Below are 27794 nucleotides of genomic sequence, written 5' to 3' on the forward strand. Positions count from 1 at the left end.
TAGAAGCTAACATACTGGGATAAAATCCCAGACACTCACCCAGAGCATTCATCTCTTGTCTCCATCCAGCTTGGTGTCCTGACTCCAGCACTTTCTCAGAGTATGTCACGTTCTTTTACTCTGCAGTCTGCGTGCACGTGCGCATATGTGCGCGCGTGCACACACACACACACACACACACTTTCTCCTCTGCTTCATGCAGCTGCATTCAGCTCCAGACCATACCTCCTCCAATAAACCTCCTTGCTCACTGCCTCCACCAGCTTCTCCAGCCTTGTTCTACATTACAATCATCTGGGTGATTTTAAATTTTCTAATTTAATTGGTGGCAAAACCAAGGCTTCTTTTTCTTTTCCTTTTCCAAAACTCTCCTGGGGATCTCTATTCTTCCATCGTCAAAGCAGACAACTAATTTTTCCTTGAGCAACCAACAATGCCCTATTTCTTCTTACCTCAGTCTGCATCTAATTATAATCACTTGTTAGCTTGCCCCTTCTTCTTGAAGCTCAAGTGTACCGTGGTTTCTATGAGGCCTACAACAGTGCCTGGTACATAGTAATCACTCAATCACTTTCTTGCACTGATTTGGCACTCCCTTCACATCGTGCGTCAATTGAGACTCAGAGACGCCAAATGCTAAGTCATTTACCCAGTCACACAGCCCATGAGGGACACAGTCAAGATTAAAACTATAGCTTTCTCTGCCTGCACAACTTAGTTCACTACATTACACTGCTTTCAACCTTGTTTAATAAATTGTTTATATGAGATGAGGTACTTCTACTGAACAAATCTGAGAGGCCAGCCTGGAAAATCTTCAGTGCACTGAGAATAAATGGGTGACAGCCTTCCAAAGATCACTCAATTCTAAGCACTTTTGGGGGGAGGCTTTTGTAAACTTTGGACCTCTGATGCACTGTTGACAATGTCCTGCTGTAGAAGCTGGCTGGTCCATTCTCAGCTCTTTCCCAGAGCTCAGCATTCCCTTTCCTAGGACTCCAGATAGAATGAACCTGAAGTGGTTCCAAGCAAACAACAAACAAAACAGAAAGAGAAAACAATGAAATCATAAAGACCCATGTATATTTCTTGGCCAACCACACCAGTACTGCTGCTGATAGACACCCACTCCTTTTGAGAATCAACTCATCGATTAGAAGCTTGAAACACCGACTTCCGGTTTCCCATAGCAACACTTGTTCTGTGCCACAGAACGGGCCACATCATTGTCCACTGTGGCACTAGACTAACACCTGCATGAAACTACTTTCCAATGGTGGGTACTGATGTCTGAGGCTTGATCATGTCCCAAGGTGAACGTTCCTTCTTGCCAGGTGCTATGAAGTGCCAAGTGCCCTTTCCTCAATACCCAACTCCAGCTTTTACCATGGAAAAAAATTTAAGTATATACAATAATAAGGATGTCTGTTGTGCTTGAACGAGAGGGCTAGCACAGAGTATTCTGTGGTTAAGATGGTGAGTCAGGCCACAGAACGAGGTTTGTACCAGTGACTGATACCCCTGTGGGATGGGCACAAATGAATCAAGAGAACTTTTCTCTTGACCTGGAAGTCAAGTTCTTTAACAACTTTTCTCCACGCCTGCTAAGGTCGCTGGTTGGACTTTATGGGCATAGAGCTTCTATAGTCAATCACTGAGAATAATACTGCAGCAGGAAGCCATCATGGATAGAAGGGCTGAGTTCCGGCTGCACTGCTGATTAATGTGGAACCTCACACAATTTGTTTAATATTGCTCCAATTTCCTTCCCTAATCTGTGAAGCAGGGGAAGGTAAGATAATAGGGTACTGTTTTAAAAAATTAAGTGAGGGCTGGGAATGTGGCTTAGTGGTAGAGTGCTTGCCTAGCGTGCATGAAACCCTGGGTTCCATTCCTCAGTACCACATACACAGAAAAAGCCAGAAGGGGCGCTGTGGCTCAAGAGTGCTAGCCTTGAACAAAAGAAGCTCAGGGACAGTGCCCAGGCCCTGAGTTAGAGCCCTAGGACTGGCAAAAATAAAAATAAAATTAAAGAAGTGAGATCATGCAAGTAAAATCCTAGCACAACCCATCTTTGTTTTTAAAGTGTTCAATACGTCATCGTATTTAATACATGTTGTTTCCTGTCATCTTGAAAACCTACTCCTGGCTCTGCTGATGACCTCTTATCTTATCCAGTAGCCAGTTTCCTGGGGTCCCATGGTGGCTCATGATCATAGCCAGGCTGTTTAAATCCACTGCTCAAATATTCTTTAAGTCTATGAATGACAAAGAGAGTTACATAACCAAAGTAGCTCTGAAGTCAAGATGGTATAGTCATGGAGCCTGAAAGTGATGTATAAAGGCCTGTTGGAGAAGGAGATAAACCAGTTAAAGTTAATTCTTTAATTTGTTTATATTTCCTCTAATATCAAATAATGGGAGGGGGCATTAAAAATGCATGTACAGGTGAGCCAGGCACCAGTGGCTTGTGCCTGTCATCCTAGCTATTCAAGAGGTTGAAATATGAGGATTATGGTTCAGTCTATGAGTCTCTCATCTCCAATTAACCATCAAAAAGCCAAATGTGGAGCTGTGGCTCAAGTATAGAGTGCTAGCCTTAAGCAAAAAAAACCCAAGAGACAGCACTCAGGACCCTGAGTTTGAGTTCCATTAATGACACACACACAAAAAGAAGGAAATGGAGGGGAAGTCATGTAAGAGGGAAAAGAAGTATGTGAAGACTGGGTTAGTTTCTCAAAGGCTGAAATCTGAGGACTGCAGTTCAAAGCCAGCCCAGGCAGAAAAGCCCATGAGACCCTTATCTCCAATTAAAAAGCCAGAAGTGGAGCTGTGGCTGAAGTAGTAGAACACTAGCCTTGTCCACAAAATCTCAAGGACAGTGCCCAGGCCCAGAGTTCGCTCCCCAGGACCCACACCAACAAGTATGTGAGAGGGGAAGAGGGAGAGTACAAGTGGGTAAATAGGAAGGGGCTGCCAAGTCATTTCACCAAACCAGGGTCCAGATAGGGGCAAATCTAGTTATAAATTCCTTATTGCCAACGGAAAGAAGAGACATGGGGAAAGTTATAAAATTCCTGTGTGTCAATAAACATCTTTTATACCAGGTGCTGCTGTAAGCATTTCATCTGCATTAATTCACTTCATAGTTGCTGCCACCCTTCCATTGACGGGACTGTTGAAGTCGCTTCTAATTCAAATGAGAACCTGAGATTCCATTAAGTTACATAAGTAGCCTGGGCATTACTGCAGTAGGGCTGAAACTCCAACCTTGGTCACCTGGGTTCCCAATCCCTCCTCTTAAGGACTAAGCAATACTGTTTCTTTTCTTTTTTGGGGGGAGGGGGGTCTCGTCATGGGGCTTGAACTCTGGGCCTGGGCACTGTCCCTCAGCTCTTCAGCTCAAGGCTAGCGCTCAACCACTTGAGCCACAACGCCACTTCCGGCTTTTTTCTTTTTGGTTATGTGGTGCTGAGGGCTCAAACCCAGGGCCTCATGCAGGCAAGGCAAGCACTCTACCACTGAGCCACCTTCCCAGCCCCGCAATACTGTTTCTTTAACCAATGTAGTGCAAATAACAGCAAAGCAGCACCGAAACAGAGCCAGCATTTCCTCACCCCGAGATCTGAGTCCTCAGAAACAGAGCCACTTGACAAGGCACACCGCGGTAGTTCCCAGAACCAGGGATTTCCTACATCAGTTAATTTCTTAAATACCAGAGCTGGAGGAATATGATATACAGTGGGTAACCTATTTTTTTGTTTATATGTACCAAGGAAGAACATTAAAATGACACTTATGAGAGAATGCAATGCCATTGTAGAAGATAAATGGCCTTACACATAAAAAAAATTAAACAGAAAGAGCTTAGTCTGGAGGTAGAGGACCTTAATTTTTAAAATGTAAATTTGTTTCAGCTTTGTGAAAAATGGACTCTGTCCATTCTGTTCTCAGTCTGCCCCCTCCTGGTGAAGATCAGGAACAACACAAAAGGTGCCAGAGGTTGGCTGCAAAACCACCCTCAACCTCCCCTTGGAACACCCCAGCCTATGAGAATTGAGGCTCCATCTTTCTCCTGGCGGGGTATCAGGAAGAACCCCAAATTAAGTCTTTTAAGAACCAGATAGATAGGGCCTCTTAGTGCCCCTCCCCTCCGCCTGCCTCTCAGAAGCTCTGCCTTTCCCTTTCTTCCTCATAATCTTGCCTTTGTGCTTCTCCCTCCTTATCTTCCATACCTGTGTCACAAAGGTGTTTCCAGGTTTTCAGTCTCATACATGGAGCTCATTCTGGATCCTGGGAGGAAAGGGACACATTCTTACATTCTTCCCACCATTTACACATCTGTATAATGCATTCTGAGTAACTGGAATTTTTTTGACTTCCAAACATTGAAAAAGAAGCATGTTGTCTTATTCTGTATGTGAGATTGGACTGGATACCAGTTGGAGGATGTAGAAAGATGACCCCAGTAGCAGAAGTACACTTGGGAATCCATCATTCCCAACTCAAATCCTGGAATACAGGAAAAGACCTCAGAGCCAGCCACACTCTGCAGGACAGCGCTGACTGCTACACTATGAGCCTTAGGATGACTTAAAACTTCTCTTCAAAAGGACAAATAGAGACTGGTAGCAATAAAATATATGAATGGGCACAAGAGCTTCCTCCATAAATCCAGATGGTGGGGTTAGAGATGGAGCTGTGGATGCATTATCGGGGTCCCCAGATAAGACAGGTGGGCCACTGCTACAGTCAGCGCCTCTGTTCAGCATGAAAAAAAGAGACATCATCGCCCAATTCCCTATTGGTTGCTAGGGCCACTTCTTTGGAGGAGGTAATGTGGGCAGGAGAAAGAAACAGAGTAGGCAAGTAGGGCTGAGGCCCAGCCAGGGAAGTTCTCTAGGCTGTTGGGATCCCAACAGTGTTCCAGCAACCAAGTAACCACACAAATGAGCTGAACAATACATGACCCTGTGTGTGATGGGGCCAGAGGTATGTGAACCCTGAGTGGAGCCTCAGCTGGGATCCTGAGGGCTGGCGCTTCAAACAAATTACCCAAAGATCTTAGAGTTTATGAAGCCTTCATTTGGAACTGACATAACTTCCAACGGAGGCTGCACCCAGCTGTGACTCTTCCCTTGGGAACTCTGCTAGAAAGAACCCATGACCTGATCACATCAGAGAGCTCAGAAGGAAAGCAGACAAGGGCAAGTATAGAAGCTGTTGTTTGCGGTTTTCACCAAAGATAGGCACAGTGCTCACAAATATAGGCATGTCACTGAAGTAATTGAGACAGGCAGTAGTGACATTTGTCAGAGTGTGTATGGTCTGAGTCTGGACTGGAAACGAATGCCTGTCTCATTTACAAAACAACAACAAAAACAAGTTGGGTGCCAGTGGTACGTGCTTGTAATCCTAGCTACTCAACAAGCTGAGATCTGAGAATGGTTCAAAACCAGCCCAGGCAGGACAGACATGATATTCATATCTCCAGTTAACCAGCAAAAAGCTGGAAGTAGAGATAGCATGCTAACCTTGAGCAAAACCAAGCTCCAGGACAGTGCCCAGGCCTTGAGTTCAGCCCCAGGACTGGCAAAAAAAAAAAAAGAAATTACACCCAGAAAATATAAATAAACACTGAGGACTTCATTAGATTTTGCTGATGTTAACACATGTTCAGTAGTTTATTTTCTTTGGTAAAGAATGCAAGTTACATATAAGCTACTGGATGCTTTCAGAGATTAAAACAAGCAGCCACGCATCCAGAGTGTTGTATCTACAATAGCTACTGTTCTTATATTTCTTTTAGAATGCAATTATCATGCTCAGTGAGTGGGGGAGAGTAAAGATCATGAGGTTAATGGAGCCCACCTTTCATTTTTAGCCCATAAATAATAAATGGAATATAATATGCAAAATGAAAACCACATCCTATAAATCATTGTATTTTGGATGTGTTTTTCATAGGACCTTTGAGTATATGGCACTGACTATGGCCAGAATAGCTATAGTCGAACAAGTTCCTATGGCACCGGCTCAGGGAGGAAGTGGCAGTTTGCATCTATTAAGTTGATATCAGTCGATAGTAAAATGTTCAAGAGATTTCTCATGACATTTTCAAATCAGATTACTGTACACTCAATTCCAAATTTGAAGAGCCTAGGACAGAATGATTTATATGCAGAAAGCTTCTTGAGCTTTATCTGATAAGTATTGACAAAGGTAGCTGCATAAAAATTCAAATCAAATACAGATTCACACACATTCTTTTATTTCCAGTATGATTAGCCAACAGAACAGTACGTGTAGATAGAATTACCTCAGATCAGGCTATGACTAAGAAATATCTCTAGGCAAGATTCTGCTGCTATCAGTTTCCCTAACAAAACACAAAACAAAACCCAGAGAATTTCCTGCCAACGAAATAGCTGAACAGGGGTCTCAGCCCAACATAGTCTAATCAGTGCTCTCATTCAGTCTTTCCCAAGGGATCGACTGAACAATTCTCCCTCTACCTGGCATATCAATTGCTCCAATGAACCATTTCTCTCTAGTAATAGAAAGAAAAAAAAGTTTTTAAAGCTTAGTGTGGCTGCTTGTTAGATCATCATTAACTTGAACTAGGGCCATGGGTTTTATAAGATTTATTTGATAAATATTTTTGAATAAAAAAAGGATTATAGTGCACTCATAAACACTTTTAATCACTTCTCCAAAATAATGAAAATGAAGAACTACTTTCCACTTGACACAGCTTGGGTAGCACAATACACGCAAGTCCAAGACTTGCACATACCTCTTGCTCCACTAAGAGTTTCAGGAGTATCTCAGTATATCCCTGTGAGGAGGAAATTTTTTAGCTTCAAATAAAAAGGGCAGCAAAAGCTGCACATGGTGGTGCAGATCTATAATTCCAGCTACTCAGGAGGTAGAAATAGGAACATTATGATTTGGTGCCAGCCCCATATCACCATTCTTCCCATACAAAACATAAAAAAGTTACCAAGACCCTTTCTCAAAAAACAAGCTGTGAGTGTTTGTATATGCCTATAATCCCAGCTACTCAGGAGGTGAATCTAGGAGAACTGTTGTTTGAGGCAGCCTGGGGAAAAACATGAACCCTTAGCTAAAAATTAAATAAAAGTAAAAAAGGGCTGGGGACAAGTTCAGGTGATAGAGCACTTGCCTACAACTTGTATATCAATACAAAAAATAGCAATGACAGTACTTATATTTAATATCAACAATTACTACCATTTATCTGGTTTTGATCTGCCAGATTTAATTTATTTCCTTGAAATTATCTTGCAGTCAGGGACAAAATGACATCTAATTAAGGATTCTGATCTAGCAGCACACAACAGCCAGATCTAATATTTTTCCATAGGCACAAGTTTATAGTATGCATTCCCAGTGTAATTAGTTTGGGCTTTGAAATATATCTATGCTGGAAATGTGGCTTGGTGGTAGAGTGCTTGCTTAGCGTGCATGAAGCCCTGGGTTCAATTCATAGTACCCCATAAACAGATAAAGCCAGAAGTGGTGCTGTGGCTCAAGTGGTAGAGTGCTAGCCTTGAGCGAAAGAAGTTGAGGGACAGTGCCCAGGCCCCAGTTCAAGCCCCAGTACTGGAAAATAAAATAAAATGAGCATATCTATACGTCCCAAAGGCTTCCTTTGTTCAAATATTATATATTATGAGAACCATCAGGTACTTACTTCTTTATCTATAACCAGAAGTTTTACATCTGTTTCATTTGAAACTGAAGGAGGCCACTTGACATTGGTTAAAAGGCTGAGTGGCTGAAAAATAAAAGGGAGTGTATTCTTTCTAGAAATACTTCAGCTCTGACATTATTCTTGTAACGAAATACTGGGAGAGCTTAGCATGATGAGTGCACATTACTTTAAACACATGATTTGATTTTTGTAATTGGTTCATTATAATTGTACAGATTTTGGGGTACAGAAAGTTATTTTTTATTCAAGCATATAATGTGTGGTGATTAAACCCAGGACATCCATTACTCCCAACATTTATCATTCCTTCGTGCTGAAATCATTCAGAACCCTTCCTTCTGGCTCTTTTGGTAATTATAGTCATCCTACTGAGCTATAGAACATTGAACTTATTCCACTAAACAAAGGATTTATGAAAGATACATCTGGAGTTTACAGAATTAGTACAGACTAGCTTGGACCTTGCTTTCCTATGACCCGCAAGCCTCAGCAGCATTCGTTTGTGCAGTATACTGTACAAAACCAGAACACAATTGAGTCGTTCTTTGTTTTGGAATACTTCACGTGGCAGTGCAGAGGCATGACCATGAGCATGCATAATGCTCCTACTTGCCTCCTACCTGTAGTCCCCATTTTATTACTAAGAAAAAGGGCACCTAGTCCTCAAGGCAGTAAGCTTGAAGTGGAGAAGCTGACACAGATGCATGCTGTTCAGCAAGGAGGCTGGTGCTAGTGAAAACATTTACCAAATTTAATCATTTTTATGATTGCAAAATTGAAAAGGAGGGCTGAGGATGTAGCTCAGTGATAGATGTCTAACATGTGCAAGGCCCATGAAATTGAAAAAACATGTGCAATTCAGAACTGATATGGGGTATCTTAGAGAGGGAATGCAGCATGACTTCAAAATCAATTTGAGGACTCAGGGTATGGCAAGCCCAAGGCCTACAGTTCAAGCCAAAGGGAGGGAAGGAGAGAGGGAGGAAAGGAGGAAGGAAGGAAGGGAAGGATAAAGAAAGGAAGGGAATAATAGAGGAAGGAGAGGAGACAAGATGAGATAATTGGAGAGGAGAGGGGAGAGGAGAGGAGGAAAGGAGAAGAGGGGAGGAGAGGAGAGGGGAGGAGAGGAGAGAGGAAGAGAAGAGAGGGGAGGAGAGGGGAAGAGAAGAGAGGGAAGGAGAGGAGAGGAGGGGAGAAGTGAGGAGAGGAGAGGAGACGGGAGGGGAAGGGGGGAAGGGAGGAGAGGGGAGGGAAGGGGAGGGGAGGAGAGGAAAAGGAGGGACATGCTGGACTAAGGAGTATGACTCTCTGCCTTGTCTAAGGCCCTGGGCTTAATGCCCATTACTGTCAAAGTATGTAAATAATATAGACTCTAGTTTGAAAAAAATTAAACACCAGTCCATATGACCTACAATTTTCTTTCCTCTACTTGACAAACCCATGGCTTGATCTTCATACAATGAAGGCAGACCAGACATTGAATGAACAGTAATTCATACTCTCATGTCTGCTACTAATGACTAATGTATGCAGAAGTGAATTAGTGAGCTGCCTGAGCCCCTTCACCCAGGTGGAAGGTGAAAGGATCTCATCTGCTGTCCTCTATGGCTCCACTAACACTGGTCACCACTGTCCTGGGCAAGACCCTGTGCTCCACAAAGGACCACTGCAAGTCCTCAGGGAACCTCCGGCACTACAGTGTCCAGCTTGTGCCAGGCTAGCCACCTCTCAACCAACACCTATGAAAAATTCCAAAGCTGTCCATCCATAATTGTGCCTAATTAACCTAACAGTGGGGACACCAGGGCAAAGTCCAAGTTTGACCATTTGTTTGGAAAATTGTTAGAAATATATTTTTGCCCTTTTTGGCCTTCTCCGTTACCAATAGAACATCTGGATTTCATTTTGTTGGCATCCTCACAGCCAGTGCCTTAGTACAGGGTTTATTCATCCATCTCTCAACTGTTCTCCAATTTCATTTTGGTTTTTCTCTGCTAATATAATCCCCACATCCCCACCAGTCACTTCTCTAAATGATAACTCAATCTATCTGTTCCCTTAGTATAACCCTTCAGTGGGTTCCGCTGTCTACAGAATGTACGTCTAGACTTACCGTTGTTTCTGGCGGCAAACCTCATCTCAACAGACATTCCAAAGACTAACACAGCAAATTGTTCCTTCCCAAGACCTGAAGACTTAGGGACTTCCTGAAGCAAGGCTCTCCAAGTCTTCACTAAATGTAGAAATGGCAAGTGTGATTATTACACGCAGGCTGCTTTCTTAGATTAAATCTTACCCCTTTTACAGAAAGTATTTTTGAAAGCATGAAAATTTACATGAAGAATCTAAAAGAGCTCCTTGGATCAGAAGGTATTTTGGTACCTTCTGTTTGTTAATACAGCCTTACCACCAAAGCTTGTAGTGTGCAACTCACTCATTTAACTGGTCAATCATTCACATAAGAATCATTTGTACACCTTAATTTGTGTCCTGTATGCTGAAAGCCTACATATCGGGTTAGATGTTAGCTCTAAACTGCTAAGAAAAAAACATGTGCGTTTTTTTTTCTAGGCATTTCAGTTACTTAAATACTTAGTGTTATCTTAGCACAGAGATAATTACAGGATTGTTTCCCTGGGGATTAAAACCAAGGCCTCTTATAGGCTAAGCATATGCTCTACTGTTAAGCTCTACACTCAACCCCAGATTTCATTATTTATTTTTGAAAAATGATCTTGAGAGACTGAGAAATTGAGAAAATGTTTACCCCAACGAAGTTCACCTTCCTCAAACTCACTTAAAATGTCAGAGTTGGAATTCTTGCTCACACTTGGATTACTTGATATGACCTTTACAAGTCTGGCCAAACTCAAGTAGGATTCATGTTGTACATGACCTTGTCTCAAAACCACACTTTCAGCTTCAAACATGCAAAGGTGTATCAAAAGCATTTTGCAAACACGGCTAATTTGAAGTCACTGGTGACAAATGAAAAACAAAATCTTGTAAATGCCCTGTTGTAATATTTGATCTTGGAAATAAAAAGTTTTCAGTGAAAAAAAAAGAAAAACAAAATCTTGTCCTTTGTGTCTCTAAAGGAATTTTCCTTTTGCTAAGGAACAATTACCATCTCCTATCTATCTGCACACCCTGACAACAGGGAGCTGAGACACACTGCTCACTGGAGTAGAAGTGAAGCCTGTGTGGTGCAGAAAGTAGGTGCTAGTTGTGTATAGACTGAGTGAATTTATGAAGAGGCAAAAGGAAGTGTTGCATGACCACAGAGTAGAAGGTCCTCATAAATGAATCTCACATGTGAGCCCAGTTATTTTATAAACAGAAGCATTTCTTTTTCAAACTACTACTGCTGAATTCATGATATAAGGCAAGGTTTATGGATTTCTGGGAAATAAATCTGGTAAGGATTAAACACACCTTTAAGTGTGTTTAGGGACAGTTTTGTAAAGCTTCTACTTCCTCTTTTTTGTAGGTAGCCAGAAGTTGATAATGGCCCATTTTGGTTTATGAAACCAATGAAACCTGGTAAACTTAGCAAACTCACAAGTCCACCTATGGTGTTTGATTAAGAACACAGGGTTCCTAAGCATAATTCTTATTAGGTGTGCTTTAGGCCAGGCATTTCATCCTGAAAGGCTTTCCAGACTATTTTGGTGATGGCTATCTGCAAACAGCACTGTGAGGCTAAATGTGAACATCACTGACTTTATTTTTCTTATGAGTGTTTTACTTGGTGAATTCTGGAACAGACATGTTCTATTGAAATATTTGGAAGTCTGTATCATTTCAGATTATTAGCTAGTAATTATGTTATCCCAACCCCTTTCTTCCTTGAAGAATAGCAATTATAATTTCTTTTTTTTAAGTTTTGGTGCCATTTATTTAATTAAAGCAAAATAATTTCTTGAGTTCTGCAGTTTCATCCTTCTTAATATTTCAACATACTTCACAATTAGTATTATAATATAATCAGTATGATGTGAATTCATTCATCCTTAAATGAATTCTTTGCTCATGTTTGGCAACATTTTTCCGCCTTCTTTAACATTGACATATTATTTATCTTCCCTTTTCTGTTTTACTCTTTCTTCTTCCTCCTCCAGTTTCCCCTCATCTTCCTTTGACTTCACTTTAGTTTTAGATTCTGATGGTTTTGCACATATAAATTATGCCCTTGCAAACATTTATTAACAGCATGTTAGTTTATACAATAGAAGAACATAGCAGTTTTCATATGATTTTATTATATTACAAAATGATATTATTAGTTTATATATTTCTTTAGTGTATGGATTGATGTAGGTAAAATTCAAAATCTATTTTTGGAGACATTTTTATACCAGTATATGATATGTCATTTATGAGTAAACAATCCATCTGTACCTTGTTTATAATATACCAATGGTTAAGATTGCAAATGTAATTTTGATCTCAGTTATTTGTATTTATGAATTTTAAAAATCTTTATTGTAAAGGTAATGAACAAGGAAATTACAGTTACATAAGTATGGTAAGGAATACAGTTCTTTTAAAACAGTATTACCCCATCCCTCATTTTCTCCCACTTACCCCTCCCTACTTCCCCTAAAGTTGTAAAGTTTGTTTCCAACATAGTGTTAAGTGAGTATCAATGGTGCATTAGTGCATCTTTTGTCCTGTTGTTTCTGTGGTTCCCTTTCCCTTCCATGGATTGGATAAATTATATAATATATATATATGTATATATATGGGCACATAAACTAAAACAGAAAGAAGGAAAGAAAGAAAGAAAGAAAGAGGAAGGAAGGAAGAAAGGAAAGAAAGGAAGAAAGAAAGAAAGGAAGGAAGGAAGAAAGGAAGAAAGAAAGTGGAAGAGGAAGGAAGGAAGGAAGGAAAGAAAGGAAGAAAGAAAGAACTACATACAGGACATAACAAGAACCTCTTGTTGCCAATTCTTGGAGTTTATGTTGATACACTTCATTATATATGGTTCTCTGCACTTAGCAATTGGGCTATTGAGATCCCCTGTTAAGAATATCCTAGACATATTCTATTATTACAAATGAGGGAAAACATGCAACCTACTTTTCTTTGGGCCTGGCTTACTTTGCTTAATATAATTTTTTCCAGGTCTTTTCATGTCCTTACAAATGGGGCAATGCCATTCTTTCTGATGGAAGCATAGAACTCCATTGTGTATATACACCACGTCATCTTAATCTATCCACCTTTTGAGGAGCATCTGGGTTGGTTCCATATCTTAGCTATGGTAAATAATGCTACAATGAACATGATTGTGCTGGTGGATTTAGTATGGCCTTGTTTATAGTCATTTGGGTAAATGCCCAGGAGTGGGATTGCTGGGTCATAGGGGAGCTCTATGTGGAGTCTTTTGAGGAACCTCCATACTGCTTTCCAGAGTGGCTGAACAAGTTTGCACTCCCACCAACAGTGTAGTAGTGTTCCCTTTTGGCCACACCCCCACCAGTATCTTTTGTTATTAGATTTCTTGAATAATGGCTATTCTAACTGGGATGAGATGGATTGTTTTTAAGGTACATTTCTTTTTCTTTTCTTTCTTTCTTTCTTTCTTTCTTTCTTTCTTTCTTTCTTTCTTTCTTTCTTTCTTTCTTTCTTTCTTTCTTTTTTTTTTGCTAGTCGTGGAGCCTGAACTCTGGGCCTGGGCACTGTCCCTCAGTTCTTCAGCTCAAGGCTAGCACTCTACCACTTGAGCCACAGTGCCACTTTTGGCTTTTTCTGCTTGTGTGGTGCTGAGGAATCAAACCCAGGGCCTCATGCATGCAAGGCAAGCGCTGTACCACTGAACCACCTTCCCAGCCCCAGGTGCATTTCTTTTATGGTCAGAGATATTGAGCATTTCTTCATATATCTATTGCCCATTCTTATTTCCTCTTCAGAGAAGTCTCTCTTTAAGTCTTTAGCCCACTTATTAATGGGGTGGTTGGTTCTTTGGGGATTTGAATTTTTTGAGCTGTAAATATATTTTAGATATGAGGCCTTTGTCTGTTGTATGGCTAGTGAAGTCTGTGGGCTTTCTATTTATCTTGCTAGCTATGTTCTTTGCCAAGAAGAAGTTCTGCAGTTTAATGCAATACTATTTATCCAACCTTTCTTTGATTTGTTGTGTTTCTGGGTCTTTATTAAAGAAGTTTCAACCTGTGCATTATAATTTCTGCATTTGAAATTAAGCAGATGGAATTACAGTGGTAATGAGAAGGCAGACAACAGTGTGATACAATAAAGATACCCCCATTGGTGAATGTACACACTTCACCTGCTATGAATTAATACTGGCAAAATCACTTCTACTTCCAATTCTTCACTTAGCAAATGAGAACAAATCTGTATCTATATATGTTATAATGTTTTAGGAAAAAATAGGGAATGTCCGACAGTGACTTGATTTCTTCAAAAGGAAGGTATTTTATAAAGTATTGGGAGTTTTGTCCCATTTCAATACATTTGAAATTGTGAGGAGGTTAAGAAGCAGAAAAAAAAAAGCCACCCAAATGACTATAAAACCTAAGAAGTTAGTGTGTCCCTGCTGCATGGGTCCTGAGAGAAGGCCTTAGATTCCTGAACTAGTGACCAGGGATCTTGCTAGTCACAGCATGAGCGGCCATCAGCATGGCATGATCCTGGTTGCACTGGCTCCCCAGGTACACACCCACAGGGCAACATGGAAGGCCAGTGAGGCCACATGTGCAGCAAGGAAAATGACAAGAGGCCCTCTCTCAGGGAACCCCTTGCTTCTAGAACAAGCAGGAAGCAAGGAGCTTAGTTGCAGCATAAGAACTACAGTGTGCTGTCATCTCAGCAATCAGGTACATGAACAAGTCTGACATGTGGCCCAGGAAAAAGAACAACCAAAGCTCTGGGAGTTTGGGCATATGTAGCAATAAGTATAGGAGCACAAGAGACTCCGACCTAACTATCTGACTGCATACAAGGCATAATAATGCACATAAATAGACCTTTCCTGGGGGACTGGGGTTTGAATTCTGGACATTGTGCTCTACCATTGAGCCATGTCCCTAGTCCACAAATAGATTTTTAAAATAAAATTCTATAGTTAATTAAAAAACTACAATGCAAGAAAGGAAAAAAAATTTTTTACAGTGCTATTTTTCTGCTTTTGGAAAGAAAAATCACAAGATTAAAATATTAAGACCCTTGACTTTGTATCACTTACATTAACAGATAGCAATATATGAAAACTATTATGTGGCTTCCACAGACTTAAAAGTTATTTTTAAAACTGTAGAAGTAACTTCCACATCACAGATATTTCCTCAATAAATGGTTGATTTCTATGTGTGAAGAGTAACATTAAGTTGATTGGCCCACTGTGGATGCATGGGGATGAGGTCAATAATATGTACGGGGAAAAAAGGAAAGGTTATGGATGGGTGCCAGTGGCTCATGCCTAATAATCCTAACTACTCCGGAGGCTGAGATCTGAGGATAGTAATTCAAAATCAGCCTGGGCAGGAAAGTCTATGAGACTCTTATTTCCAGTTAACCATCAGAAAACTGGAAGTGGATATGTGGCTCAAAGTCATAAAGTACTAGCCTTGAACAAAAAAGCTCAGGGACAGGCCCCAGACCCTGAGTTCAGGCCCCATGACCAACCAAAACAAGAAAAGGGAAGGTCATGTGGGAAGTTGAAGTTACAGAGGGAAGAAGAAAGATATGGTTGGCGTACTCCAATAGCAATAAGTCTGGTTTTCAATCACAGGTGCCCATGGATTATGTATGTAATCTTAGCCCCTCAGGAATTGGAGACCTGGAAGATCTCAGTTTGAAGCCAGACCAGGCAGAAAAGTTTGTGAGATACCATCTCCAAACAAACAGCAAAAAGCTGGGCTGGAGGCATGGCTTAAGTGGCAGAGTACCATCCATGAGCAAGAAAGTCAAGCAAGAATATGAAATCTTGAGTTCAAGCCCCAACACACACACACACACACACACACACACACACACACACACAGAGCGAGAGAGAGAGAGGAGAGAGAGAGAGAGAGAGAGAATATATGCAGGGGAGGGATTCCACATCTTGTTTTCTCTTCTTTATGCTGTGAAAATGTGGATAAAAGCCAGTACTTCTCAGCCAGGTTTTGAAGTGCATCTCTAGGTGCCAGATGCCCATTAACCCCACCAGCTCCCTCTACATCTCTTCCACATAGGCATTGTAGAGCTTCTCTTGTCTTCTGAAGCATTAAACTTTAAGAAGACCACATGGAATAAACTATAAAATATTGACATAGAACTGAACTCGATTTTTATATTACTTTATATCAATAACTGTATCCTTCTACTTTTATATTACTTTATATCAATGAGTTTAGCCTACTTAGTAATATGTAAGAATATTAAGTATGTTTCTTGTGTTTAAACATTTAATTTTTTAAATTCCAGAATGTTTAAAGCATCTGAGGATGGAATCATCCTCTTCCTAGGACTTTAAAAAAAATTTAAGACTTTTTTTTCTTGTTAAACCTGCAGATACAACAGGTACTTATTAGGCAAGTACTCTAACACTTGAGCTATAACCCAGGCCAATGTATTTTTTAAGAATAGAAAAAGAAAGTTTTAACATTTTCAGAGACACTGTATGTCTATATAAATAGATGTATGATATCTGGGTAACTTTTAACTTGTACTCTTAAGAAGAGCCTATGATGCTGGGTGCTGGTGGCTCACACCTGTCTAGCTACTCAGCAGGCTGAGATCTGAGGATTACAGGTCAAAGTCAGCCAAGGCAAGGAAGGTCACGAGACTCTGATCTCTAAATTAACCATCAAAAGCCAGAATGGAGCTGTGTGGCTTGAGCAGAAAAGCTCAGGGACAGCCCCTAGACCCTGAGTTCATGCACTAGGACTGGCATGCACCCCCCCACACACACAGACTAAAAACATCATTATTTATAGGTATATTGACTCGCTTTTGGTTTCCAGTCTCCATTTAAGAGGATAAATTTGAAAATCTACCAATGTCAATTTTCATTGAATAACTTGGTGCTTAATAAAATCAACACTCCACTAAAACTGCTAAATATTCATGCCCTCTGTGTGTGTGTGTGTGTGTGTGCGCGCTGTGTATGTGTGTGTGTGCTCTGTGTGTGTATGTGTGTGTGTGTGTGTGTGTGTGTGTGTGCGCGCCAGTCCTGGGATTTGAACTCAGGGACTGGACATTGTCCCTAAGCTTCTTTTGCTTAATACTAGTGAACCAACAAGCCAGAGCTCCACTTGCAGCTTTTTTTGGAAATTAATTGGAGATAAGAGTCTCACAAACTTTCCTGTCTGGGCTGGATTTGAATTATGATCCTTAGATCCTAACCTTGTGCTCAGCTTTTCCCCATTACCTTTAAAAGTGAGGTTTCATGTTAATTTGACACTATTAAACTTTTCCAAGAAAGTATCACATACACAACAGCTCTTACATGAGTGGGTTCTGGATTGCAAGCAACTGAATCTGTAACTGGTTTAAGATAGGATTTACTAGAGTGTGGAGCTGTTATACGTCATAGGGGTACAAGCTTATCCTGCCAGCTACTGCAGGAAGTTGAAAACAGGATTGCAGTTCAGACATGGGCTTGGGCAGAAAGTGAGACCTCATCTCAAAACTAACTAGTTATAATGCAAAAATGAGTTATAAGAGCTGGGCATCAGTGGCTCACGCCTGTAATCCTAGCTACTCAAGAGGCTGAGATCTGAGAATTGCAATTCAAAACCAGCTCAGGCAGATCTCCAGTTAATCACCAAAAAGCTGGAAGCAGAGCTGTGGCTCAAGTGGTAGAGGGCTATCTTTGAGCAAAAAAAAAAGCTTAAGGACATCGCCCAGGCCCTGAGTTCACACCCCAGAATAGCACAGCAAAAGGGAGGGGATTATAAGTATACACTGCTAAGGTGCCTTTCCTGATAAGCTCAAAGCCCTGAGTTCAAACCATACCACACACACACATACACGCACCAATTAATTCTACTGTCTTCATATTACAGTTTAGAGAGTTCAAAACACAAACTTCCAACTGTGTTATAGTTCCTTTAGTCAAAATTTAACTTATATGTCTTTTGTGTTTAGAAGTATTTGGATATATGTGTGTGTGTGTGAATACTGAGGCCTGAACTCAGAACCTGAGCTCTGTCCCTTAGCTTTTTAACTCAAGGCTGGTGCTCTACCACTTGGGCCGTAGCTCCACTTCTGGCTATTTGCTGGTAAACTGGAAATAAGAAGCGCATGGACTTTCCTACCTGGGCTGGCTTCAAATGGCAATTCTCAGATCTCAGCCTCCTGAGTAGCTAGGTCTCTCTGTGTTTAAAGTTTGAACTCCATTCACCATTTATCACTGCCTTCTAAGAGGACCATCAAGACCCAAATGAAATAGTCTTGTGCCAATTACTTGTGATAGATTACAAAACTGAAGCTGTACTTCATTAGGCAAACTGCAAAATGATCTATTCTTCTTCAGACCAAGTTGATGTTTTAAATAAAAAGAAAACAAAAAATAGCTTTAAAAGGACTAAAGGAAAATGATTATGATGTTCTGCTACGAACTTAGATACTTCAATAGTTCTGATCACCAAAATAAGAATAGTTTTATGTGTTTTCTAAAGGAAATTTTTTTAACACGGTGGAGGATGGAAAGCAAAATCATCTATATAGGGTCCTGAAAATTCAGAATGATTCTGATAGACCAAAAGGTCCCCCTGGAAGGAAGGAATCTTCAGATGCAGCCAAGGAGATGGCCTTTGCTTCATTCACAAACTTCCAGGGTCTGACCACCTAGCACTATGAAGAACTTAGTAAGGAATCCTTCCAGACCTAGCCTGCCCAGGAAATAGGCTAAACCCAGGGCCAGAATACTGAAGTATGATGGTGCCCGGGAGTCTTTCCTAGGAGGAAACTAGAGCTGAGAAGTTCAAAATGCCTTTTTCCCCCTCTTCTAAAGTACTGAATTTTGATATGCATTAATATTGCATCTGCCTGCTATTTTTGAGAATGAACTATGATGTGGCTACTAAATCTTTAAAGTGTTTGCATTTTTTCAAAGTCTAAAAAGGTTACATATAACCCTTAACTCCTACTTTATACTAAAGTGGACGCCAGGAGACAGCATTAGCAAGAGACCCACGGAAGCTCCTAAAGTTCCCCCTCATTCACAAAAGAAGAAATCAAATAGGCAGCTACATTTCAACCAAAATAACTAAAAGACAGCACTGGGGATGAACAAAGGGGAAGCAGAAGCCCTGAAGAGCACAGAGGCCCAGGATAGGCACAAAAGGCAGAAAAGGACACACATTACCTCTCCCATCCATCTCGCGATCAGTACAGCTCAGACCCAGGAGGAACATCCCTTGTTAGGACCCCAGAAGCCCACATTACCCTCAGACATGCACAATCTTTGCTACTGGAGAGTTCAGGGTCCCTCCCAGGCTCTGAGCTCAGCCAGGGGTGCTCCACAGAATCTACAAGCTGAGCTACATCAATCAGGAGTAGCTACAGTGCTCTGCTTTGTGCTGCTGTCCCTCTGCCCCATCTGGACCAGAGCCACTGTGAGAGTGCGCACTGCTCCGTAGCCATGGCCTCTCTCATCCTGTCCATCCTCGAGGCTCTGCCACCGCTGTCCCGTGTGTATGCCCTAGCCCACTGTCCCTGAGCAGAGGGGCTGTGTCATGCTTTTGCTTTAGCACAAAGTCATCATGCAGCCACTTCATTTCCTCCCCATCCATCCCAGGCCCTGGAGCACCCTCCGTTTGAGGCCATGCTGAAGTGGTGACTGGCTCCTAGAAATGCAGGATTTTAAATTACTGGAGCAGCCACACCTCCAGCATCATACTCAAGGCATCCACCAGGGACCCCAGGACTCCTGTACACTGACACCATTATACTTCCTTTGACCCCAGCTACTATAGCTGAGGCAGTACCTTGCCCTTCAGACTTCCAGTTCCCAGAGACTCCCACCCCCTACCGTGTAGAGAGCTGCCTGCAGCCGCACCTGGAAGATGGCGCCGGCTTCCGCCCTCCTCCTTCCCGATGGGGAGTGCTCTCTGTGGTAAACAACTCCTTATATGGCTAAGGCAAAGAATCTGGCTTGCTTCCGCGCACCTGAACCTATAGGTGGTTCCCACGTTGGCTACCCAGCGGGTACTTAAGGCTGTGGGGAATTTTCCCCGGGGTTGGGGTCAGAAGAATGCTCAAAGGTCCTGAGTAAACTGCAGAGAGAAGAGTTCGGTGTTGCCTCTTCCTTGCTGGTCGAGGCGGTGGCGACACTACCGCAGGTGGAGTCTCCCAGCTCCCAGCATACCAGAGCATTGGCCCCTCCTAGCACACCTTTGGCAGGGTGCTGTCTTCAACCAAGGACGTAAAAATTCTACTGACCCAAACAGCTGTGCTTTGTGGACCTGAGCAAGCATGGCTTCCTAGTCCCGAGTATTTGTGCTATGACTGAGATTTGCACCTGCCCACCCCCCTCCAACACAGTCACAGTATGCCACCTACCTAGGACTAGACTAGTGCCTCCCAGTCCCAGCTTCCGAAGTACCCCCAACTCCCCAGGAAATAGAGCCATCTCTGACGTCCCTGCACCCTAGGGCACCCTGGGTCCAAACCACGGCATCCCAAGCATCCCTAGGATCTCACTGCTGCCGCCAAGGGACTCTCAGAGCACGGGCTGCTCCTGTATGTCACCTGCCTGTCATTCACAGTCACACCATATCATACGCTAGAGTCCAAGGTGCCATTGTGGCCTATTGGTTCTGGGTCCCAAATTATAGCTGCACCATGTTGTTTAGAGCCCAGAGCTCTAGAGCATCCTTTATTTCCCAGAGTCATGCCAGTGCCGTGCCTGTCCACAGGGTCATAACTGTAGCTATAGCCAAGTCCCCTGGACCTGGGCTGCTGGGCTGTGTATCAGAGCAGCAGCCACCAACTTACGGGGAGGAAATGCATTTGGTCATGGTGCAGAATGCAAATGTCCACTTCCACTCGCAGGTGCTACACAGTTTTTTACAATATCCTGAATCCAAAAAGCTGGTCCTAGAGCAACTCTCTAAGTTTGAGTTCCAATGCCACCAGGGCTTCCTGTGAGCTGTGGCAGATTCCACACCAAGAGGGATCCCTGGAGCTATGACTCGCCAGGGTAAGAAAGACAAAGAAGATCCCTTGGCTACTAACTTAGTTCTTTTTGCTCTCCCCAGATAGGAATTGTGGGTAGGAGAAGAGTTGTTCCTCCAGTGTTGGAAATTCCAGGCTCTTGAGTGTCTGGCAGATGAACAGGTACACTGCTCCATACCCTGAGCCTTAAGCTCCTATTGCCTGAAACCTGAATCTAGTCAACTATGTTCAAGGTTTATTGCTCTGGGCTTTAACTCCCAGCAGCTTTGTAGATCATCAGCTTCCAGCAGCAGTGGGCTGCAACAGGAGTCAGTTGCAAGCAGCATCGGGTAGCACCTTCTAGCGCCAGCTCTCCTACACAACTTGGGTGCTGGGACTTTCTGTCCCACAGTGACAAGTGATACAGCTATCAGGACTCCCACTCCTTAAGAGTGACAAGTGTGATTCTTGGGACCAAGGATGTCTGGGATCTTGTCTCTTAAGGCATGGCAGTATGGAACTCTTCCAGCAACCAGAGCCCATAGTTTCTTAACTTCAGCTCTTCACAACCCTTGTAGTCTCCATTGCCTCTGCTCTCCATCATTTCTACCCCAGACACTCTCTGGAGATTGTCAGCTGCCCTCTTATTGCTACTGTTGTTGTTGCTGCTGCCACTGCCAAGAGAGTAGCAACTGCTGAGTACAGGCAGTCCTGAACTTAACAATGGACTTACTGCTGGCATGACCGTCACTGATGGTTTGCTTCTGTTACCAGCTCAGGCTGTGCTACCAATGAGCAAGATCAAAAGTAGGATAAACAGGGGGGGGGGAGAGTGAAGGAGGGGAGGAAGAGGGAAGGAAGGGAAGGAAGAAGAAAAGATGGAAATGGGTCAATTCTTCCAAATAAATGAATTCCAGTAAGTTGGAAAATAATGCAGAAAATGCATCTCCATTAGATTACTTCAGTTACAACTACTTTGAGCAAGGCCTACTGATGAACATTAAAATTAGTATGCAAAGCTTTAAGACAAATAGGGCGGCCATATGGTTTTCATCTCCTGTCATGTATTGAGTAACAACTGTGGTGGTTTTAACGTGTGCCTACAAATTCTTAAACACTCTTTCCTCCAGAGGTGGTACTTAATTGCCCTGGACCAGACCTAGTAAGTCCAGTGGACTGGAGTTGGTAAGCTTAGAGGATAAAATATAGAAAAGGACAATTGTATTTCACAGTGGGAAGGTGTGGCCCACACCACCTCAGCCAAATCAGTAGTCAGGGCCAGCATCACCAGAAGCAACCACACTGATAGCATGTATTTCAAATTCACAAATCTCAAGTCCTTAGCATGAGAAACTACCATACGATGGTACGCTGAATGATGCTCAGCCTTACCGTCAGTGTCCTCATCCCCTCATCCCCAGCACCTGCTCCTATCTGGCAATCTCTGCTGTGAATCACAACATATCAGTAATTAATGGCATCTTGACTGACCTATGCAGACTGAAGAATGATGTGAACTTCACAGTAAGTGTGTGATTGGTGAAGGGTTGAGTAAAAAGATGAGTCTGGTTATGTACCCTCAGTAAAACTGTCCTATCATTTAAACATTTCTATGAGAAAGATTAATTTACCTCATGTTTACTTACACTACTTTTTCCAATTTGTAAGTTCATTGGCAAGTTCAGAACTGCCTGTACTCAGACAAGAATTGTAGCTCTGAAATCCCTAGATAGATTCGAGGCAACATTGAAAACATTGGCTTTTAAAAATGCCTGATGCCAAAAGAATGACGAATACTTGTAACATGGTACTTTATTCCTTAGGATACTATGAAATGTTTTGTATCTTAAAATGTTAAAAATCAATACCTCATTTTGCTTTATAACTGGTTTAAAAAACACATAATATCCTTTAGAGGCTAAAACAACAAATATAAATCCAATTTTCCTAAGCCTATTAAAATTTTAAGAGAAACAGAAGAGTTCTACCTAATCTCTTAGGAACAAAAATCCATATCAACAAAATGGATCACCACTAAGTTCATTCAAAGATTAGACAGAAAACATTTGAATATGATTTAAATAAATGGACATACACAATTATTTATCTCAAATATATACCTCAGTGGTAGGAATCAAAGATCAATACTTCTTTGATTAGTTTATTAAATTAATGAAAGAAAGAATTACTTCTTGAGGGCTAGGAAGGTGGCTCAGTGGTAGAGCGCTTGTCTTGCATGCATGAGGCCCTGTGTTTGATTTCTCAGCACCACATAAGCCAAAAAGAAAAAAAAAACCCGGAAGTGGCACTGTGGCTCAAGTGGTAGAGCACTAGCCTTGAGCTGAAGAGCAAGGGACAGGGCCCAGGCCCAGAGTTCAGGCCCCACGACCAGACTTCCCCCCACCCCCAAAAAAGAATTACTTCTTGAAATGAAAACCACTGTTATTATGTTTCATATTATTTTCTAAAACCCTAAAATTAAAGCAGGAATTGGGACAATAGAAATGGAAAAAAATTAATTTGACATGATGTTTTTGTACTGTTAAATTGCATTTCCTTAACCTGATTAAGAAAAGATAATTGGTATCATCATAATATAATAATACAATCATAACAATTTTATCACAAGAAAACCTTTTATACTTTTTTTTAACCTCTTTGAGATTTCCTTGGCTGGTTGGATGAACAACAATGACTTCAGCTTTTCTAAATCTTGGTTCTTAAAAAAAAAAGTATATTTACATTAAATGAGCCTATTTGTCCCCTCAGATACAGCTTCTTCCAAACATTTGAAAAGGATTTATAGCCTGGAGAACATAAAGTGTTATGTTTTTGAAATAGTGACTTTTAATGTGCATATGAACTTTGTTGAAATAACTCAAAGAAATAGATGTATTAAAACAATTGAAACACCAAGTAAGGAAGTTACCATCATGTAACAAGCAGACAGGGTCAACTATAACTAAGACAACGGGACTATTCCAGTAAACAGAAAGTTGTATGTACAGCGAAATATAGGGTTTTTTTGAGTTATGGGTGTGAGTCACTCAAATGTGGCTTAACCTCAGGTTGAATAAGTTCACCAAACAGACTTTAGGAACTCTTAAAGGAAGGTCAACAGTTACAATTCCTGCCTCACCTATGGGGGATATATCCCCAGTGGATGTCTGGAACTACAGGTGGTACCAAATCCTAAATACAATCTTTTTGTTTTGTTTTTTGTTTTTTCTTTGTCAGTCGTGGGGCTTGAACTCTGGGCCTGGGCCCTGTCCCTCAGCTCTTCAGCTCAAGGCGAGTGCTCTACCACTTGAGCCCCAGCGCCACTTCTGGTTTTCTAGCGGTCTATTAGAGATAGGAGTCTCACGGCTTTTCCTGCCCGGGCTGGCTTTGAACCATGATCCTCAGATCTCAGCCTCCTGAGTAGCTAGGATTACAGGTGTGAGCCACCAGTGCCCGGCTCTAAATACAATCTTTTATCCTATAAAAAATACTTAAGAGAAAATTATTGCATGAAGTATGAAGAGCAAAAGATTAGCAATAAAGCAAAGCAATTGCAAAAAAAAACAAGAATGTGCTGAAGTTAAAGTTATATGACTGTGGTCTCTTTTCTGAGTCAAGGCAAATATTATTTGCAAGCACAGTGGAGCATGAGTACAGAAAGTCTGGCAACCATGAATAGTGGTGGTCGCGATGGGTGAACTGGGCTTACTTTTCTTCCAGGGAATTTACCCTGAAATTAGTATTACTGACAGGGTCATGCCATAACTTGAGATATAGCTCACTTTTGTTTTGTTTGTTTATCCCAATGCACTATCTTCCTTTAAAATCTTATTATAGGGACTGGGAATGTGGCTCAGTGGTGGAGTGCTTGCCTAGCATGCATGAAGCCCTGGGTTCGATTCCTCAGTAACACAGAAACAGAAAAAGCTGGAAGTGGTGCTGTGGCTCAAAGGGTAGAGTGTTAGACTTGAGCAAAAGTTGAAGGACCTTTCCAGGCCCTTAATTCAAGCCCCAGGTCTAGCAAAAATTATTCTAGATCTTAGGTATCAACAAGAAACAGAATGACATTTACGTGGTATCTTCTGAATATATTCTTTCTTCCAATACATGATAGTTAAAAACCTTGATAGAAATTTAAGACATTTCTAAAATATTCTGATAACTTGTTCTCTCTCATTAATAGTATTCATCAAAATCATACACACACACACACACACAGCTTATTTATTTTGGTCCTCAGACACAGGCAATATTCTGACTCAATTGTTCTAGGTTTTAGTAGCTATTTTTTAAAGGAATGATTGACAGCAATCACATGTTTAAGAAATACAACAGAGATTACAAACATATGGTCCTTATATCAAGGAAGGTAGCATGCACCTTGTAAGCTTTAATACATACTGTCAAATTGCCCTCCAAATCCCTATAGAAATTTACATTTCCCCCTTTTTCACATCTATGAAACACTAGATATTATTATTTTTAACCTTTTCCAAAGGTGATTAGTTATCAGGACTCATCCCATTTCTAACTAGAAAACAATGCTTTATAATGCATTATAAATCTTGTTAATCTTAAAACTAAAAAAAAGTAGTAACCAAATTATATAGCTCCTGGTAAACAGTGGCGCATTAGCTGAATGAATTTTCATAATATTTAAGTAAAATGTGAAATCAGAAAACAGAACAAAATTATTGATTATTAAAAATAGGGCCAAATACTAAAGGCAGACTTGCTCTGTAGAGAAAAACTCCAGGTCAAATGGCCAAGTAGTCCACCTAAGCCTTTTCCATCCTTGCTAAAAAGCAAAAGAACATCTCTCCCTCACTCAGTTTACTAAGCTGGCAGCTTTGCAGTTTACCATAAGCTTTGCTGAAGGCCACTGACAACCTTGAGGCTTATCATCAGCTATATGGAGTTGCTGTATTAATTAGTCAGGAGCTTATAATAAAAATGATTTCTGTAAAGTAGACTACCCCTACCCAAGGTTATGTTTTGACATCTGTAATCCAAGAATATGTTTTGACTTTTTGTAATCAAGTATCAATAGTGTCAATAGCAATGATAGTGTGGGTCATGAGGCAGTCAAGATTATGTTTTGCCTATGCCCGGATGACTCCAGACTGTGTTTTGCTTCTGCAACCTTGCTTGCTTGCTTTGGTAACCATCACCTATGTGAAACCCCTTCCTATAAAAATCCTCCATGAAAAGCAAACAGGGCTGTTCTCCAAAGTTCTGTAAGACTGCAGACAGTTACCACATGGCTAATAAAAGGCTTCCAGCTGATCGTGGGTTCGACCCTGGGAAGCTGGGATACTACATAACATACTGCCCATTCTTCTACTTGGACTCTTTTCAAGGTGCCTGAAGGAAAGATAATGTAGATAATATATGTAAATATATGGGGAAATATACACGAAGAAATCATGCAAGATAACAAGCTAACATGAGAATAAGCCTCCTAGAACAGACCATACCCAGATTAACAGATAATTTATGGAAGACTCTATGGTGTGGATGTAAAAATCAAGGTGAAATTGTCAACTTACTGTCCATGTGGTTCTCTTTGTCCATGTTTATGTTATTCTAACCAAATACTGGAGGTTTGTACTTTATAAAGAAAAGAAGTTCATCTAGCCCACAGTTCCATACGTTCAATGACATAGCCTCTGCTCGATTCTGGTGAGGACATCACAGTGGTAGCGCATGTATAAGTAGTGAACAGTGTATGGAGGAGACCATACAAGGGACGTACCAGGCTCACCTATAACAACCCAGTCTTGTGGGATTTTCTCCAATTCCACAGAGAACTGACCCATTCCATGAAGGAGACAGCCTCAACCCATTCATGAGGGAGGGGCCTTTGAATTCCTCATGTCTAGTTACTTATAAAATATATAACAGATTATTGTGAACTGTAATTTTGTCACTGTTCTGTAGAACTGAAACATGTTACTTCTATTTAACTGCTTTGGAGTACTGGCCATCCCTTCTCTCCATCTCCCTAGCCAGCCCTTACTCATCATTATTACATAGTATAATTGACTTTTCTTGTGCTTGTATGGTACTTGGACTAGAGCTTGACTTTATTCACTCACCATGGATGCTCTATCACTTGAGCCACACCTTCAGTTCTGGCTTCATGCTGGTTAATTGGAGATAAGTCTTGTGGGTTTGTCTACTCTGGCTAGCTTCAAATCTGAATCCTCAAGTCTTATCTTCCTGTGTAGCTAGGCTTATAGGCATGAGTCACCAGCACATGGCTCCAAAATGACTTTTTAAATATCCATATGTGACAGAGCATCAACTTTTGTTGTTCCATTTGTCTGACTAATTTCATTTATCATATTTTCCAGTTCAATACATTTTATTATTTTCACTATGATTTTGGTAATAATTTACAGGTATGTGTGTATATCAAAACTTATCAGGTAGCACTGGTAGCTAAAGCTCATAATCCTAGCTACTTAGGAGACTGAGATTTGAGGCTTGCAGTTTGAAGCCAACCCAGGCAGGAAAGACTGCAAGACTCTTATCCCCAATAAGCTATTCAGAAAAACCCAGAAGTGGCACTGTGGCTCAAGTGAATGAGCACTAGCCTTGAGCAAAAAAATCTCAGGGACAGTGCCCAAGCCCTGAGTTCAAGCCCCAGGAACAGCAAAAAAACAAACAAATTAATAGATACATTTGAAATAAGTCAGTTTGTCTTCATGAAAGTAATTATGAAGGATGATACAGCTTTTATCAACAGTATTAACATGTTTCCTTATCAGTTTTCTCTACTAAGAAGTCATGACCAAAGATTTTCCATCTTCCATGCAATCTGCATCCTTGGCAGAGATACAGTTTTCCTGACCAAAGAGCATCATGAGAAGGAATCCTATCACTTTCTTTACACAAATAAAATAGTTCAGTCATGCAACCCATAATATATTTTGGACCA

General features: G+C 41.2%; 1 protein-coding gene across 1 annotated transcript in view; it reads right to left on the minus strand.

The window, feature by feature from the left end:
• Positions 1–19074, minus strand: part of LOC105980190 — a 157311-nt gene extending 138237 nt beyond the window's left edge. Inside the window, exons 1-2 of the mRNA XM_013008923.1 lie at positions 19062–19074; positions 9852–9971 (exon numbers count right to left, since the gene is read on the minus strand). Coding sequence (XP_012864377.1) covers positions 9852–9971; positions 19062–19074 — 133 coding nt within the window. The remainder of the gene's footprint in view (positions 1–9851; positions 9972–19061) is intronic.
• Between the last annotated feature and the right edge of the window lie 8720 nt (positions 19075–27794).

This window comes from Dipodomys ordii, unplaced genomic scaffold (assembly GCF_000151885.1).
Source record: "Dipodomys ordii isolate 6190 unplaced genomic scaffold, Dord_2.0 Scaffold8, whole genome shotgun sequence".
NCBI classification, from domain to species: domain Eukaryota; kingdom Metazoa; phylum Chordata; class Mammalia; order Rodentia; family Heteromyidae; genus Dipodomys; species Dipodomys ordii.